The sequence below is a fragment of the Myiozetetes cayanensis genome, unplaced genomic scaffold (assembly GCF_022539395.1).
Source record: "Myiozetetes cayanensis isolate MyiCay16 unplaced genomic scaffold, myiCay2020 scf438, whole genome shotgun sequence".
NCBI lineage: Eukaryota > Metazoa > Chordata > Aves > Passeriformes > Tyrannidae > Myiozetetes > Myiozetetes cayanensis.
This window is the reverse complement of record NW_026087674.1, coordinates 21764-39765: the sequence shown is the minus strand read 5'-3', so window position 1 is coordinate 39765 and position 18002 is coordinate 21764. Positions and strand designations below refer to the sequence as shown.

General features: G+C 51.7%; 1 protein-coding gene across 36 annotated transcripts in view; it reads left to right on the top strand.

Annotated features, from left to right (window-relative positions):
• The first annotated feature begins 15 nt into the window (after positions 1-15).
• Positions 16-18002, top strand: part of LOC126648051 (uncharacterized) — a 39419-nt gene continuing 21432 nt past the window's right edge. For 4 of the 36 annotated variants that reach the window (XR_007630718.1, XR_007630716.1, XR_007630713.1 and 1 more), the window contains exons 1-6: positions 16-389; positions 682-742; positions 2235-2429; positions 3079-4831; positions 7082-7744; positions 8459-8587. Coding sequence is in view for 13 of the 36 variants with exons in the window: in XM_050330715.1 (XP_050186672.1) it covers positions 2362-2429; positions 3582-3839; positions 8459-8587; positions 12968-13051; positions 15895-16056; positions 16886-17252 (1068 nt within the window). In the remaining 23 variants the exon portion in view is untranslated. Of the gene's footprint in view, positions 390-681; positions 743-2234; positions 2430-3078; positions 4832-6533; positions 6657-7081; positions 7745-8458; positions 8664-11752; positions 17629-18002 lie in introns of those variants that run through there. The other 32 variants (XM_050330722.1, XM_050330721.1, XR_007630720.1 and 29 more) reach the window with 31 other exon arrangements.

The window sequence follows — 18002 nt, the reverse complement described above, 5'->3', positions numbered from 1 at the left end:
AAGTGAAGTCATCAACAAAAGCAGGACTAGTTTATCCATTGAGAAGGCCTGGCTTGTTTAATGCAGCAGCAAGAAATCTTGCTGGAGAGCAAAGATGTGAAAACCATCAGTGAGAAACTGGAAAAGGTTAAGCCAATGGGATTTTTGATTTCAGTGAGAAGTCATCACATAGGAAATGATTGTGTGCTTGGGTCAAGGAGACTTGTTGTTTTAATTATTGTCAGGAATAATCCTCTGCTTTTGTGTCTTGTGAACAGGGTGCTTTCCCATGTTGCTTGTGACAAAGAAAGTCTCATTCTGTGATCACCAGGTCTGTGCAAAACAGAATTCTCGGCACCAATATGAGTATCTTCACCATCCTATTGAGTTTGGCAGATCAACTTGCACAGGTCAGATGTAGTAGCTTTTGTGTGCTTGATAACCAAAACTAAAGTAGAACTGCCTTAATCAAAAGGGATTAATAGTTTTCTCCCTGAGCAACAGCATTTCTTTGATTTGAGGGGGGGACAACTGAAAAATGTGACAGTAGTGAAAGGAAGGAAAAAGGAAGAGTCAGGTGCTCTTCCAGTGGCAGCCTCCCTCCTCCTCCTCCTTTCATGCCTGCGCCTGTGGTGGCTGTCGATCGGGGTTTATCCTTGTGCGAGCTTTCTGAGAGATGTTTTCATTATCGTGTCCATTCAGGTCTCGGTCGATCAGCGGAGCATCCTCTGGGCTCTCCACCAGTCCTCTCAGCAGTCTGAGGGTAAGTGGTGCTGCTTCAAGATCTGTTGGTGCAGTTCACTCACGTGCTGATGCTTTCCGCGTCCGTTGCTCCACAGTCGTGGCTCTTAGCTGGGATATGTTCTGTTTTTCCTTGGCAGCTTGTAAATTGTCATGGGTGGTGAGGGAACTGTTATTTACAAATGCAAGCAGAGAATTCCTCATACGTGTTCCTTGCACTGTTAGCAGGGATCTCACTGTGCCCTTGCCCCTTTTCAGTCTCACAAGGACATAAAATAACATTGCTCTGACTAAACACTGCCCTGTCCAGCTGAGATCTGCATACAGTGTGGCTTGAGACCAAATAATCAGGAACCATTTCACAGCTGCCTTCATTTAGGTCACAGTAGAGCACTCTTCTCTCTTTCTGCAATGGGTGGCTGCAACGTGGGTGTGCATTAGCAGGGGTAAAGAGGAAGGAAAGAGGTTGTGCCTGGTGTGTGCAGTAACTGTGTATCACCTGTCACTCCGTATGTATCACACACCTGTTCTGAGTTTCATCTCTCTACTGGGTTTGCACATGGGCACCTGGAGTTGAAAGAGGTGGTCCCATTCTTGGCACATCTCAGTTTGTCTGCGGCTTGAATGGTTCTTCCCCTTCCTCACCTCCCTACAGCATCGTGCTTTTCACACTGCAGGGCAATCAGAACAATCCCGGAGAGATGGCATTTCTCTCTTCTTTTTTCTTAGTTACTTTCTTTTTGATTTTTTTAATTTGTTTTATTTTGCTGTTCCTCTGTTGTACTTTTCTTTCTGTTGTTTTCCTTTGCTGGCATAGGGTTGGTTAATATGACAAAGCCTGTTATGACACGGTTGTTCTTGCTGCTGCTCCGCTGCTGTTGTTGGTTATGCTGTGTTCCCAGCTTACTGCATCTCTTGTTTCTTGTTTGTTTGCTTTTGTTTCTTGGCAAAATCCCTCCCCAGTACCCCTTCACCTCCATCTCCTGTGTCTCCTTGTGACATGGTGCATCTTTGTGGCTCAGATGGATTTTCTTCTGGCTTTCCTTCCCCTGCTCGCCCGCTCTGTGCGTGTTCCCCTGGTTTGGATGTGCACGGACACTCCGCGTCTGTCTCGTAGCCTGTCAGAAAGTTCTTCATCCCTCTCAGACCTTCCTTTCTCTCCCTGACCCCAAGTCTCCTTGGACCCTGATGCGTGTAGGAACGCCTCCAGGCCTGGACACGTGTTCCAACCAAAGGCAGCACTTCAGCCCAACTCAAAGACGCAGACTTTGCCATCCAAGAGCAAATTGGCTGAGAAACCACTCCAGTCTACGAAATCCAACCCAGTCGCTCCCAGCAATGCCAAGGCCCCCTCTTCCCAGAAGAACCCTGTGCAGAATGCTCAGGGCCGCTCGCCTGCTGCCAGCTTTAACCCACAGCCGGCTGTTCTTAAAGCACAGACCAACCCTATGTCTCCTGTTAGATTGCTCCCTTCTAGTACTGACCCAAGCACCAAATCTATCCCCATCATACAGGTCACCGCTCACCCCTCTCCAAGGGCAATCCCTTCGCTACCCCCAAGGGGACACCTGTTATACACCAAAGGAGAGCCCAGCAGGCCCACCCAACCCAACCCCACCATCCAGCCCCAGCACTGCAGGAATGCCCTGGAGGACACGGCTTAACTCCAGCACGAATAGTTCCTCGCTTCCGTCGTCAGAAATTACGAGGTAAGTACGCATCCAAACGTACAGGTGGTTCTTTCTCATGTGAAAAAATACACATGCTGTTCTTTCTCATGTGAAAAAGTCCTAGAAAATGTGTTTGGGATGACATTTAAAGAGACTTAGCTCTGTGTGCTTTAAACCTGCATACTTCCAACCGGACTTGGTATTATAAAGTATGCTGCAGAGGGGAAAAAAAAGGCAGTCTCTCACTGGCAGGTCTTTCGATTTCTGACTTTCCCTACTAGAATATGGCTGATGTAAGTGGAATTTCCCCTGGGTTTAGTTTGGTCTAGCAATTCTTTGGCTGTGTCTCATGGCTGACAGCATCTTCTCTCCCCTCAAAACCACACCTGTCAGAGATGCTACCTTCAAGTTCTCAGTAGTGTCTCCCATTCAGATTTTATGTCCCTGAATTCCTCCTTTAGCCTGTTTAACTTAAAAGGTAGCATCAACAAAGTGCACTGGTAAAACAATAAGCAAAATCAAACATTTACTGATATGATCTGTGTGAAAAAACAGCAATTTCATTTTATGGTGAAACCGCTACCCGATGCTGAAAGAAACTGTGAAGTCGGACTGCTGTCAGTGGAAAGCCTGAACTGTGTTTTGCATGGTGTTGGCATCTTAGTACTGAAATTTGATTCCTTTGTAGGATGACCAGAGTTCACTCATTATATAGACACCCTGAATGGGACTCAGGAATGGGACAGTCTTCGTCCCGGCCCTCTGTGTAGGAGTGGATTTCACTCGCTGATGGATTGGAGGTCTGGTGAAATCCACAGCTTGCTTTAAAAGCAAGATCTCGTGATTGTACCATCGGCCCAACAGGACACCTTTAGAAAAGGAACATTTTAAGTCCTATGACATCAAAGGAGTTGAACTTGAGTGGCAAGGAACTGAAATCTGTGTGTTGCCAGGCTCTGCATATTGTCACATGAAATGAATAGTTCCCTGGAGCCAAACCAGAGATGCGTCCCCTGACTTCTACGGGCTTTATATATGCAGTATTAATTGGTGTACTGGCTTAGTCAAAAGAGTTACTGTTGCTCCTGATTTTTCATCGTTGGTGACACATGCTGCCAGACTGAGACCGTGTGCTCTGTCATTTTACCAGTTTTCACTAAGTGAAATGTTGTTCTGGATGTTCTCTGACAGGGGGAGTTGGAGGGGCTGGCGGCCCCCACAGGGAAGTGCTCCCCTGTCTGTGAATCCCTGCGGCATCCCTTGGGAGCTGCAGCCCGGGCACGTGTGTTTGCCAAGGCTGCTCCTGGCACGGCTGGGGACAGGACAGGATTTGGGCAGGAGCTGTGTGGTGCCCTCAGCACGTGCCCTTGTGCAGTCCAAAGAAAGGGAGTTTTATTGCATTCCCAGGAACTGCTCCAACAGCTGTGGACTTGCCCCTGCCTTCTCAGGGTAAGGATGCGGTGACAGCAAGAAGGCTGTTGGTGGGATTGGAGGGCACTTGCTGCATGTTGGTCAGATGTGTAACCTGTGGAATGGGTGTGTTTCCTGGGAGAAAACATTCTGGAGTGGCAGAATGGTTGCCACAGACACCACGTGAGTGCCACACCACGGCGTGAGCCTTCAGGCCCTGCGAGTCCTCACCCAGACTTGGTGAAGTGTTGAAGTGTGAACTGATTGCTGGGAGTAAGGATGTGTCTGGTAAGTGGCAGTGCTGCCCACTGAGCCGCTGTTTCTGGAGAAGAGGGTCCTGTCTGACAGGCAGCAGGCAGTGGACATGGCTCAGTTGCCACGTCTGCTATGGATGGGCACAGAACTGGACAGCTGTGCTTCTGGGAACAGTGGTGGCTCGTGGCTGAGGTGCTGCTGCTGGAGAGGGCAGTGGTGGTGTCTGCTGCTGGGCAGATGGCCGGGAGCGGGTCATATCCAGGGAGCAGTGCAGGCAACACGAGCAGGATGTTGGAGGACGTGGGATTTCCTTGGAAGTTCACCTGTTTGTTAGCTCTCCTCCTGTGGCTTGGAGTCTCTTGGGTAGCTTGTGCCCTGTGTCAGGTGGTGAGGTTTCTTTGGTTTGGTTTTGTTTCTCTCGATCAAACGAAAAGGGTGGGTCTTACCAGGAAAGATTCAGGAGGTTTTCAGAAACGTTGGAGAGAGGTGGTCTAATGTTGGCGGCAAGTGAATACATTTGATAAGCTGTGGGGTTCTGCAGTTCAGTTGTTCTAAATTAGGCGATTACCTTAGTGAGCAATTGGAGTCATTATACAGTGCGGAGTGCAGAAGGATTTTTTCTGTCAGCTTTTTTCTGTGATGGTTTTTTAGTGTCTTTTAAAGCTCTCCTACAACCTCTCCACCAGTGTGCTTTGCTGCACTTGCTGTAGGGGCTGGAGGTGTTTGCTCTCTGCTCGGTCGGTCCCCGCCTTCCCCTGAATTCCCTGGCACTGCAGGTAATCACAGCTCATCTTGGCTTTTCTGGGGCCCTTGCTGAAGGGTTTCTAAGTGTGGCCCTGAGATTTTCTGGAGTTGGACTTGACTGCTGTTTCAGGACATGCCTCACTGGGCCGTCTGTGTTTTAACACTTCCCAGGGCAGGAGAATTGCAGCAGAAGAAAGCCAAGGCAGCCCAGAGCCTGGCCTAGGCAGGTCCAGGCCTCTGGCAAGCCCAGGGCTGTCTGCTTGGCATTGCTTGTGCCCAGTTCTGGTCCCGCACTGTCTGCTCAGGGCTTGTTCCTCACCGTTCAGCTGCAAATGAGAGGGAGGGGATCCAGAGGCAGAAAATGCCCCTGCTGCTGGGGCTGCAGTGTCTGCGGTCCCTGGGGGCTGGGCAGGACTTGGCCCTGCTGCCTGCATGCTCTGCAGTGCCCAGGGAGGGATCCCAGAGGTCACCCCCATGCGTGCTGTGTGTTTCAGAACACTTGTTTCATTCCTGCATTCCTTTAGTTGATGTTTCCTCAAAATTTGAATGTGCTGTAGAGTTTTTAGCTGACAGCTGTTGCTTTCACAGAGAGATTTTCAAGTCAGAGAAGAGGTTTGGGAATTTGTTGCAAGAATAGTTTAGAGATTCAGCAAGCCAACCCTGAGAACGCTTGGGATTGTTGGCACTTGCCACTAAAGGTGGACTATTGAAACTCTCAGACGTCTGAGTTTAGGTGCCAAGAAAAGAAGCTTCCTGTGTGGATCTAAGTTGCTGTGTGGTACTTTCTTGGTTTTCGGTACATGATGTAACAATATGTAATCTATGAGAGTGTTTTCAAAACAATTCACTTAATTGGAAGATTTATAAAATTGGGGTGGTTTTCAGGCTGCGTGTGTGTCTGTAAATGTACGTGCACGCAACCGAAACATAAATGCACTCTCGTGGAGGTGAGTGGGATCCGGTCTGATCCGAGCTCTGGTTTAAGGGGCTTTATCAGAAATTCTGATTCCTTAAAGCGTAAGCACTGTGTGAGAGTCCGGCTGTGGAGGATAGAGATGAACTCCAAAGATGTGGTTTTGGTGCTCTCCTGCCTGCCAAGCATTGTTCTAATTCTGCTCTAATTCTTAGTTAGTCTACACGGGGAAAGTGTATACTGGGCCGGGGAGTAAAAGTGAAGCTAATTAATCCTCACTTTTTCGCCCATTTCTTTGGCGTGATTGGTGGGGGAGGCTGCTTCGTGTTCTTGAATGGCAGGAATAAATTCCCTCGGTCAGTTTGCAGTGGGAGTAAAGAACAGCCTCTTAACTTTTGGTCCCTATGTGCATTAATTCACCAGACAACAAAACACGGCTCTAAGAATATTGCTCTACTCTGCAGTGAATCGAGGTATTTTCAGTCCAGCTGCTTTAGCCCAGGCTGCAGTTTTATGGCCTCTTGTCCATCAAGCCAAGAGCTCCCTGTCTGTCACCTGTGCACTTTTTGTGCTCCACTTTGTGAGAAGAGGGGAAATAGAGTTCATTAAGGAGATAGATAGAAGGCACTAAAAATGTGAATGAAGTTTAAATTCAGCCCTTCTTAAATTCAGTCTGCTGGAGGGAGGGAGGAGGGAGGAGGGTGCAAGGACCAGCACAGGATCAGAGCCTGCCGAGGCTCAGCCGGGGAGGGTCTGCAGGAGCCAAAATGCCAGCTGAGGGCATTCCCCAGGGACTCCCAGATCCTGACATCTCTGCCCAGGTAAGGAAAGCTGACAACTTTGCACGGCTGTGCCGAGCCAAAGCACGCTCCTCTCCAAAAGCCAGCAACTAGGGAGAACATCTGGGGAGCAACGGGAAGAAAAGCTGCTGATTGAATTCACAGGTGGGTTTTCAAATGCATTTTATCCAGGCTGGGATTTTCCCTACCTGTCCACCAGCGATTGGCCTCGTTTTTACCCCGAAATGTCCATTCCCTCCCCAGCAATGTCCCTTTTGTCCCCTCCAGAATATCCCCCCCCCTCCCCCATCCTCCCTCCAGTCCGTTTTGTCCCCCACCCCTGCCGTGAGTGACGCCCCGGGAGCCCGCAGGGGCGGGCGGAGCCTGGGGTGGCCCGAGCCCGCAGCTCCCGGTGCCGCCGGCTTCTCGGGAATGCCAGCGGGACACAGATCCCTGAGGCGGGCCCCCGCTGGCGGGCCACTGCTCCCTGCGCCGGGCCACCGAGCCCCCCCGTAGCCGCGCTCCGTGGCCAGGCAGCCCCGCTGGGTTCATCGGTGGGCGGTGCCGGTGTCGGTGCCGCCGAGCTGCAGTTCCGGGGGTTTCCCAGCAGACGGCAGCACTGAGCGCCAAGACCTACGGTGAGCGCGCGGCTGGGGAGGGGGCAGCGTAAGTCCTCGGACGCCACACTCAAGATGGCGGCGGCGTGATTGGAAACGCTCGAGGCCACACTCAAGATGGCGACGCCCTCACCGGAAGTCTTCGCGGCCCACACTCAAGATGGCGACGCCCTCACCGGAAGACGCCGCGGCCCACACTCAAGATGGCGACGCCCTCACCGGAAGACGTTGCGGCCCACACTCAAGATGGCGACGCCCTCACCGGAAGTCGTCACGGCCCACACTCAAGATGGCGACGCCCTCACCGGAAGTCGTCACGGCCCACACTCAAGATGGCGACGCCCTCACCGGAAGTCGTCACGGCCCACACTCAAGATGGCGACACCCTCACCGGAAGACGCTGCGGCCCACACTCAAGATGGCGACGCCCTCACCGGAAGTCGTCACGGCCCAAACTCAAGATGACACCGCCCTCACCGGAACGTGCAGAGCCACAACAAAGATGGCGGCCAGCACGCGAGCAGTGGAGCGGACCGCGGGCGGCAGTCGTGGCGGCGGCCGCAAGCACCGGCGCGGGCAGGCTCCATTCGGAGACGCGGCACAGCCGTGAGGACGAGGACCCCTGAGCAAGCACAGGTCGGTGCCGGGGACTCTGCTCTCTCCCCCCTTTTTCCCTGCCCTGTCCCGCTCCGCTGCCGCCCACGCCCCGCCCCGCCCCGTCCCGCTCCCGGTCCCGTTCTGCTGCCGCTGCAATCCCCCCGCTCCCGGTCCCGCTCCCCTCCTTCCCCGCCCTCCCGTCCTGCGCCGCTGCTGCCCCTGCCCCGTCCCGCAGCGCCCGGCGATGGGGCGGGGCTGCGCCGCCGGCAGCCTCCCTGTCCTCCTGGAAACTGCACGCGGCCTGCGATGGCGAGGCTCCGCTTTTGCCGCGGCCAGCGGAGACTTCGGTCGGCCGATCGGCGCTCTGGGAGCACTGGAGGTCTTAGTGGGGCCCGGGGCCCGGCTGCAGTGCCGCTCCCGGCCGTGTCCGCCAGGCGGCGCCTGTGAGGCGGGGGGCAGCTCATGGGCAATTGTTCTGGTCCGGACAGGGCTAGGGGGCACCTCGCAGCTCTGCTTTGGGCTTGGGGGGTTATTTCTCTTGGCTTTTAAGACAGAGGGTTGTTTACCACGTCCCTCTTACTGCTTGCAATTCTTTCTTTTGCTGGTAGTGAATACATTTGAGAAGGCACGGGCTTCTAGGATTCAGTTGTTCAAAATGAGGGGATTCTCTTAGTGAGCAATTGGAGTCGTTCTCCAGTGCGGAGTGCAGAAGGAATTTTCTCTCAACTAATTGTTTCCTAATTTCTTTTCAAGCTCTGCTACGAACCCTCCACCGGAGCGCTTTGCCGCACTTGCCGTGGGGGCTGGAGTGAGAAGCAGCTGGAGGTGTTTGCTCTCTCTCTGCTCGGTCCCCGCCTTGCCCTCGGTTCCCTGGCCCCGCCGGTAATCGCAGCTCACCTTGGGTTTTCCGGGGCCCTTGCTGAAGGGTTTCTAAGTGTGGCCCTGAGATTTTCTGCAGGTGGAATGGATGGCTGTTTCAGAGCACTTGTCACTGGGCTGTCTGTGTTTTAACGCTTGCCAGGGTAGGAGAACTGCAGCAGGAAAAGGCTAATTGTTCATCTGAAGTTGTAAGCGAGTGCAGGAGAAATCCTAGGAAGGCACCTGGATGTGTATTTAGGTATTTAAGTACCTTTGGCTGGTAGAAACAATCCATGGGTGAGACAGAAATGGCTGGTGCTGGAGCATGTTTAAGAAGCCAGCATAGAGAGCTTCAGTCTTCTAAAATTAGACGAAGCAGTGAAGGATGATGATGGAGTAGAACATGTTGGTGTTTTCAGCTTTGGGACTTGACTTGCTCGTGGGAACAATCTGAATAAGGGATGTTCTTGCTGAGAATTCCCCCTGGTAGATCTTCCCCATCTAGGATTGTATCACGGACAGTGTTCTCAATAGGCTGGAGTTAAAGTTGTGAATCTTGGATTTGCAGTGCTCTGGAACTTGGATGTTTTGTAAAGTAGGAGAAATTGTGACTTTAGAAAGTGGAGGAGCTAGGCTCTATACATATAGCTCAAACAATCTCTTCCAACTGAAATAAGACACCAGTAAAGCTCATAGAAAAAAGATCATAGAATCACAGACTCATGGAATGCTTTGGGTTGGAAGGCACCTTAAAGCCCATCCAGTGCCTCCCCCTGCCGTGGGCAGGGACACCTTCCACTCTCCCAGGTTGCTCCAAGCCCCGTCCAGCCTGGCCTAGGACACTTCCAGGGATCCAGGGGCAGCCACAGCTTCTCTGGGCACCTGTCACAGGGAACAATTTCTTCCTGGTAGCTAATCTAAATCTCTCTATTGGCCTGACTTGGCACCAGCTTCAAAGCATTGAGTATATTCCTTTAGTCCTGAAAATAACGCTACAGTTCCTGGTAAGTTTTGTTGTTTCCCTGTTCTGGAAAAAAATCCCAACACAATAATTTCTTTTAGTCTTTGAACATACTTAAGGAAATAGTTTCATAGTCAGAAACTGTCTTTCGGGATCGAACTCAACTGCAGTGACATTTAAGCTGACACAGGTCATGTCCTTTGACCCTTGTTTGTTTGCACTGACAAGCAGCACTAGCGAAGTTCTCCTATTTTAATTTTTGATTAAGAGAAGTAAAATGTACTCTGCTGTTCATTCCAAATTCCAAATTCTTTTAAGGTCTAACAGGCAGACACCTCAAATGGAGCTGCCCAGGACCTTCTAAACCAACCCACCTTCAAAGATAAAACTTCCCAGCAGTCTCCAAGGTATTGGGAACCTTTATTTTGATTATTTTCATTGCACTGACATTGTCCTTTTATGCAAACTTAACTGTAGAACGACGATCATTTACTGAGAACCTAAAAGCTAAGCAAACAGAAGAGGGAAATGATTACAACAGAGACCAAAGATTTTCTGTTGCATGATGTCAATTCTTTACTTGGTGGATAAGAAATGGTAAATCTGTCTGTTTTTAATTGGGCCCAGCTCACGGATTTGCCTAGAGGAGTAACCAGGGAAGGTAGGTTGTGTGGGCTTTTCCGGTTGAACGTAGCACGTGGAATAAGAGTATAGGATGTGGCTTCAGGCTACGTCTCCAGTCTCTTTGAGAGGCCCAGCAGAGGACTGGCTCCCGCCTGGCACCGTGGCAGGAGCAGGGCCGTGCCGGGACGGGCCGTGGCCCAGCCAGCATAGAGGTGGTTCCTGCAGGGCAGTCAGATGGCAGCAGGAGTGGGTCGAGAGAAGTCAGAGTGGTCTGTAGTTGAGAGAGAAGGCGGGTGGATGCAGCAGAACTGACTTGTGTTTGTGTGAGAAATGCAGCAGGAAGGTGAAAGACCTGTTCGAAGACTCTCAGGTTGTTTGTTTTCTGGTAAGGGATGGATTCTGTGATGAAACTGCTCTTCTGAGTTACAAGCGAGGGTTGTGACATTGGTACAGTGGTGGCGCCACAGGGTCCACGCAGCATTAGGAGATCTCAGAAAAGGTGGATTCTTCTTGGGAGATATGTCATAGTCTTACCTAAATAATGGGGAACTAAAGCGGTCTCGTGCTCTCCAAGACGGAAACACCGCAGCAGACATCAGGAGAAAAAAAAAAAATGGACACCTTCCTGCTTTTTATTTCATCTACTCAAGCTGAAAATGTTAAACAGTCATTGTCAGCAGTTGGTACTGGACACAGTGGAATGTACAGTAACAAATGGGATCGATGGACAAGCACTTTCCTTCCTGGGCCTTTGGAAGCAATGACTGAGAGTGCCGCTCTGTTTCCTGAAGTGCCACATGAAGGCTGCACTTGTTCCTGGTTTGTGGACCCGAAACACTCAGCATTGAACAGACCTTGCTCCCCGGAGGTAATGACCTGGTCAGTCATGCAGCTGAAATACTAAGATTAAAGAAAAAATGAAGAGAAATTCCCAACACTCTTGTGCTTCAACCTCATGGAGACTTGCACTGCCCAGCCCTTTGCCCTTGATGTGGGCACCAAAGGCAGGAGGGAAGGTTGGTGAGCACCTACTAAAACTCGAACGGTACCTCTGGAAACAGAGAGAGACTCCGAAGTCAGTTGAGTCAATTGGAATATTGTACAGATGAGGAGATAGAGATAATCAGGGTTGCTTTTTTGTGGTAAAATCTTGGTAGCCTAGGGATGGAATGAATATTTTGGGCTTAAAATCAGAGGTAAACTGTAGGGGACAGAGTGTATATTTTGAGTGTAATACCTCAGATAGTCTTTTCCATAGAAGGGAAAGCATGTAGCCCCGTGATTGAAGGTGTAAATGACAGACTGTCAGCAGGTGAGTTGTCTTGAGGTTCCTAAGGCAGGCACTTGGGACTTTGGATGCTCCAGACAGAGAAGACCTCGGAAGCCCCTCGCGGAAGCCCCTTGCTGAAGCCCCTCAGAATCCTTATCAGGGTAGGTGTGTATGGTTATAAGTGCTGGGAAATGTCCTGAGCGTGGAACAGGAACGCAGGGAACAAAATGGACCCTCACATAATTCTGATCAAGAATCTTTGTATTTCTATGAAGGTATGACTCTATTTCAGAAATAATTGTATGTAGCATGGTGCTGGGGGGGGGGGGAGAAGGTGGAATGGATGGCTGTTTCAGAGCACTTGTCACTGGGCTGTCTGCGTTTTAACGCTTGCCAGGGCAGGAGAATTGCAGCAGGAGAAGGGTAATTATTCATCTGAAGTTGTAAGCGAGTGCAGGAGAAATCCTAGGAAGGCACCTGGATGTGTAGTTAGGTGTTGGAGTACCTTTGGCTGGTAGAAATAGCAGACGGGTTTTCTCTGTGGATCAGCTGCAGACAAAGTGGAGGGTGAACAATTGACTGCAACAATACATGGATGAGACAGAAAAGGCTGGTGCTGGAGCATGTTTAAGAAGCCAGCATAGGGAGCTTCAGTCTTCTAAAATTAGAGTCTGGAGGCGAGTGGAGTTCCTGCTCCACACCTCAGGACTAGTGAGGGATTTATCTTCCTCTGCTTCTCCTTTCTCCCTGTTTCCCTCCCCGCTCCGTCGTTCGGTCGGTTTGGATTTTTATTTTCGCCTGGTGTGGAGCACAGCCCTTTTGGAGCATTTGGGAGTTGAGAACTGCCTGGGTTCAGATCGAGTTGCAACCTGAACTCAGTTTATGAACTGCTCCGGGACCTCCCTCTTTGCCGTCTCGTTTTCTGTGGTCCATGCAGTAAGTCTATTCCTTAATTCCTAAACCTGCTTTGTTTTTTTTTTTTATCCTTTCCCTTCCCCTCTTGCAGAGGTGCTGAAGGTTTACCCCTCAGTCTGCTTTCTGACACTGTGTGGAATTTATCAAAGCTCAGTGGTGAGGCGATCTTAGGTTAAGAACACCCAAAAATGAAAAAAAGAGCAAAGGGCTTAGATTTGCACAGAAAGGAAACCAAAGGTGAAATGTGCTGCAGAGGCTGGGCAAGGAATTTCTGTGGCTTTGGGGTTTGAAACGGGAAGTAATGGGAGTGGCAGAGAATAATTCTCTTTTGTTATTGCTTTGGAAGCATTCACAGCTGCACCGCTCTGCTCCAAGGGCGGATGATGGTGACTGATGCAATCCTAACTAAAAGCACATAGGATTAAGCTAAATCTGAGCAGTTTCATTTAGTCCAGTCCCAGTGGGGAGAGAATGAAGGAGGAGGAATGCTTGGGGACTTTGGTAATTTTAATCTGGGCACTGCTGATTCTTGTGCTGGAGAGAGTTTAGTGACACATGAGGTCCTTGAGAGAATTCTTGGCTTATGGGTTCAATGAGCGGCCTCAAGCAGCTGTTAAAAATGTTTTCTCTTCAGTTCAGTTTCAGAGTTCTGTGATCCCGGCCTCATCTTGTCCACCTCACTTGGACTCCCCGGAGGAAAAGGTAGAAGAGAGTTACAGTAAGAATCACGCTTTTCAGCAGTTGGTTTCCATATGTTTATATGTTCAGCTTTTCTGTGGAGGGATGTCATCGCTTTCATCATATGCTTGAGGACAGTTTTTTTCCAGAAATGATTATATGTAGGCCAGGATTTCACTGGAGTGTCATCAGCTCCTTGGGAATTGCTTGAAGGTAGGATTGAACTTTATTCTGCACTTCCTGTCCTTTCCCCCTGCAGCCGAAGCGTCGGCTCTGGGTCGTGCAGGACTACAGCTGCCAAGGCCAAGCTCTGAGAGTGGGAGAACTTCCTCTTCAAGAGTTTGATTTTCTTTGGCATCCCTCAGAATTTCCATCATATTTGGTATGGAATCCCTCAGAGGGGTTTATCTCCACATAAGCCCTGAATATGCCAGTAGGTTTCAGCTGGGAGAAAGGAGCTTCCGGTTTTTCCATCTGACGTGTCACGGGCTGGTTTAAAGTTTTTAGCTAAAATCTCAGCCAGCTGTTCCCAGAGCTCAGGTTAAAGGACGATTGCCACACTCAGCTCAGCTCAGCTCACTTCTGCAGCACTTTATCAGGAAGGCTGGCAAGCCACAGGATTTCAGCTGCCTTAGGCTGGGGAACAAGCCCCTGTTTTAGAAGCTTTCAGGCAACTACTCAAATGGAGTTTTCCTGAGATCCAGCCTGTCCATGGCAGCTTCCCATCCATCCTGGGAAACTGGGCAGGGACCCCACTAAATGCCCTCTGCGCTGGGCACAGCTTTTCTCCCTGGAGAGGTGCTCCAGCAGCACTTGGCAGTGAGCGCTGGGGGTTAATCCATAGGAATAGTTACATCCGTGATCACTGCCGGGCTCTTTGCAGGCCTGAATTTCCCACTAATGGGAGATGAGCCTCTGGAATTGTCCCTTCCAGCACAGCAGCTGAGGTTTGTGCCAGCCCATGTGGGAATGGATTGATCCTGATTGTTGGACTCTGGAGTCTCTTAAGAGCTGGATTATGGAAAACAGAGAAGAAAATGGATAAACCCCTCAGTGTGACCCGGTGACTTTTGGGCAGGCCTTGGGAATTTGCAGAGGGTGCATTCTGGGAGAGGAGCCACTGCTTCCCTTCCCAGCAAACGACGGGAAAGGCAACCCAGAGTGTGAGGCTTGGGAAGGAATTGGCACCACGCCTGGAAATGTTTCCAGTGCTGCTGTTTCTTTTTTCCCACTCTTGGCCAAGGCTGGGTATGCCGTTGGTTCCCAGAGTGAGGGAGGTTTTCCTGGATTGTAGGGATTGCACTGGACAAGTCTCCTGGGTGTTTGGGGGCTGTGTGGTCTCTTTTCTCCTGAATGGAAGAGGGGGGGAAGTGGGACAGTCCCGATAGTGGCAGAGACACGGGAACAGCCCACTTCCAGGGAGGACTGCGTTGCCGAGCTTGTGGTTTGCACCCTGAGGTGGTCTTTCCTGTTACTTCTACTTTTGAGCCTGTTGAAATGCTGGTGTAGATTTGGGAAGAGCCAAGTAAGCTGGAGCTGTGAGGTTCTTCCTGCCCGAAATCCATGGTGATGTTTTGCCTGGCTTTCCCAAGTGGACGCAAGAGCCTTGGAGTCGTTGCATCCCCTGGAAAACCAGGTCAGGAGGGTTCGTCTGACTCTGCCCTGACCTGTGGCTTCCAGGGAGCCTCCTGCTGTTCTGGATCTTCCTGGGAGAGGACATTCCCATGCCTGCTTTTTAGACAAGAAATCCCAAATGCAGTAAGTCAGTCCCATCCTGTCTGAGCTGTGCCAGTGGTGAGGTGTGAGGGGGAATGCCCCGTTCTGCACTTTGAGACATTGACTACCTCTTGACTACCTCAAGTTTACTGTCAAAACCTTCCCCTCTTGTCCACCGCTGCGTGCCTCATAATTACCTCCAGGTCTTCATTCTCTACTGTGGAGATGACGTTTTACTCCCAGAAGATGAAGTTTTACTCCCAGATTTTCCCTGCGTGTCCACATCTGATTAGCCCAGTTTTACCTCATGATGTACATTCTCTCTCCTACAGATTACCTCAGATTTTACCCACAAAAAATTTTCCCTACCTTCCCATTACTGACTGCCTCAGTTTACCTCAAAGTGGTCATTCTCTCCTCTTCAGATTAGATCAAGTTTTACCCCCCAAATTTTCCTTCCTCTATGTTCTCATCACTTTTTTTATCCACACCCAGCACAGCCCACCTTGGGGAAGGTCCAGCTGCTCATTCCCAACCACAAGCAAACATCCAGTGCCAGTGTCTGTCAGCCCCTGCTCCCTCTGCCCTGGACCCCTGGCACCCCTGGATTGACTCGGTGCCCACAAACCGCTAATGCCACCATCAGGTTTCTCTGCCCACCAAGGGCACACCACCCAGGAGGGACATTTCTCCCCGTCTCCCCCACGGACCTCCACATCCAATTCAGGGAGCACCAACTTAGTTCTGGGCTGGGAAATAAGGGAGTGACAAGAAACGTATTTAAATCATTCCAGCCTCAGTGGTGCCCAGGCCTGGGAGAAAGACCTTGGCACCACCCTCTTGGATTCTTCTTTCCTCTCACTTGCCTTGCTCCCAGCTTTGGAAGGTTTGTCTCAGGCTGCGTTTCATGGCTGTTCAGGGCAGACATCTGGTGGCCAGCCTGGTGCTGATAGCTGGACAGAGCAAAGCTGGCACTAGACAAGCAGTGACTTCCATATTTGTGCTTCACTTAAAAAGCAAACACCTCTGTGCTGTTTGACAGCTCATCTTCACAAAGATGCAAAGGCTTTTCCCCTCAGGGTAGCAATTCTTCCCAGAAAAAGAGTTATTGTGTCATGATGTTTTACCTAATTATTCTACTGGAACTCATTTCTTCTCTCCTTCAAGCTTCAGGGACTTGCTGGTGCTGGGTGTGCATCAGAGGAAGCGCTGGGGGGGTGGAATACCCAGCCCGAGTTACGCCTGCAAGTGCACATCCACCCCGGGGTCAGAGTCAGAGAGGTTTCCTGCACACCAAACACCACAGCCCCAGGCACCAGGAGCCTGCAGGTGCTCTGCATTGCAATCCACAGCCTCCCTCAATCCTGCACGGGAAAGCAAAGGGATTTTTCCTCCTGAGGGAGGAAAACACACAACAGCAAGTGCTGTCCCAGCTGAGCTGGCCCTTGTGGGCAGCTGCATCACTGAACAGGAGAATCCATCCTGGCTCACTCTGTTCTTGTAAAACAGTGCCCACCCTGTGGGTCTGGGCTCTAAAAGCTCCATTTAGGTCAGCAGAAAGCTCTCTGGCTGGGGCAATTCACTGAATTGACTGGTAGGTCCTGAAATCTCTTTCCAAGTGCATGAAAAGCCAAAGGACAAGGTGCTGCAAGCAGAGGTTCCCTGAACTGCAGGGAAATGGCCCTGAGTGTGGCTTTGGGCTGCTGCCCCCGCTGCACACTGTGCTCTCCAGAGCAGTAAAAAGCTTTGCCTCTCTTTTACACACGTCCGGGAAAAAAAACCACACTCCTGCTGGAGAAGTCTTGGGTTTTCCTTTGGCATTAACTGAACTGGCACAGCTCAAAGCGATGCCATGAAATTCTCCATCTCCAAAATCCAGGTTCTCCTTTGCCGTGGGGTTTTTGCCGTGCCACAGTCCAGAGGGACCTCTGGCAGCTGCACTGCCCAAGAGCTGCCTGCTGGGAAACTTGCCACCCTTGGGAGGGAGACAGAAATAAAGTAATTCAGGGCACTACCAGCAAGTGTTGGATAAAAATACCGTAACATTCCTCCATGCCCCCTTTGTAAACAAGCACTAAACTGCTTAACTACACTTTCAGTTGAACCAGTTCGAGTCCATTGGTAAATAATACAATGTTAACTTTTGTTTTGTTTTAAGTTTCAGGGGAAAGGACAAGACTGAAGCAGTGACCCAGCAAAATAAAACTCAGGGCTCATCGGCACTACTTCTAAGGGTGCTGCCGCTCCATGGGAAAGGCTGGGAAAGCCTCGGAAGCGATGCTGCCTTGTCCCTTTCTGTCGCAGTCCCTTGCGGGCCCTGGCCTGCCCTAGACACAGGGGCTGCTCGAGGCAGCGCCCGGCCGCCAATCCTGGCCCGTCTTTCTCGGTGCCGTCCAATCACAGCCCTCCCTTTCAATCCGGCAGCGGTGGCTGTGTCCAATACGGTTGTGGGGACGGCGCTGCCGGGAACCGGGGTTGCCTGGGCCAGTCCGGGGTGGCGGCGCTATGCGGACCGCAAGCTATAAAGGGCGTGGGCGGGGGGGCCGCGGGGCTGGAGGCGGCGGAGGAGGCTCCGGATCCGGGCTGGGGAGCGGCGGTGAGCTAGGACGGGACTCTGGGGCGTGTGCTCCCACCACTCCCAGTATTCCCTTCAGGCGCAGGTCCCCGCGTCTGTGCTGACGGAGCCGCGCCTGCGCTGCCGCAGCCCCCGAGCGGTCCTGTTCAGAGCTGGGAGGGCGGGTGGCACAGCTCCTACGTCACGTCCCGTTCGGGAGTTCTTTCGGGAGAGGGGGAGAGGCAGTTCTGGCCGCTAAGCCGCGGCGCGGAGCCGCCGCTCTCTACACCTCGTTCTCCGAATGGGGGGGGCGAAGCGCTAAGGGGAAAGCGCTGTACGGGGCGACGAACAACGGAGGGAACGGGAAAGGCGGGGACTCGCGGGGCCGGGCGCCGCCTGCGGCCGTGATTGGCTGGGCCGGCCCGGGGAGGGGGGCGGAAACAGGCAAGGCGGGGATTGGCTGGACCGGGCACCACCTGAAACCGTGATTGGCTGAACCGGCCCGGGGAGGGCGGGGCTATGTGGGGCGTCCATTATAAAGAGGGCCGTCGGAAGGCCCCGGAGGCAGTTCGGCGGCGCAGAGGAAGACAGCGGAAGACCTTCGGCAGCCGGAGCGGGATCGGCGCTGCTGCTGGGCTGAAGAGCGGCGGTGAGCCGGGTCGAGGCTCTCGCAGCTGCAACTCCAGAGAGCGGCGGGGAGTCCTGGCACAGCATCCACCTG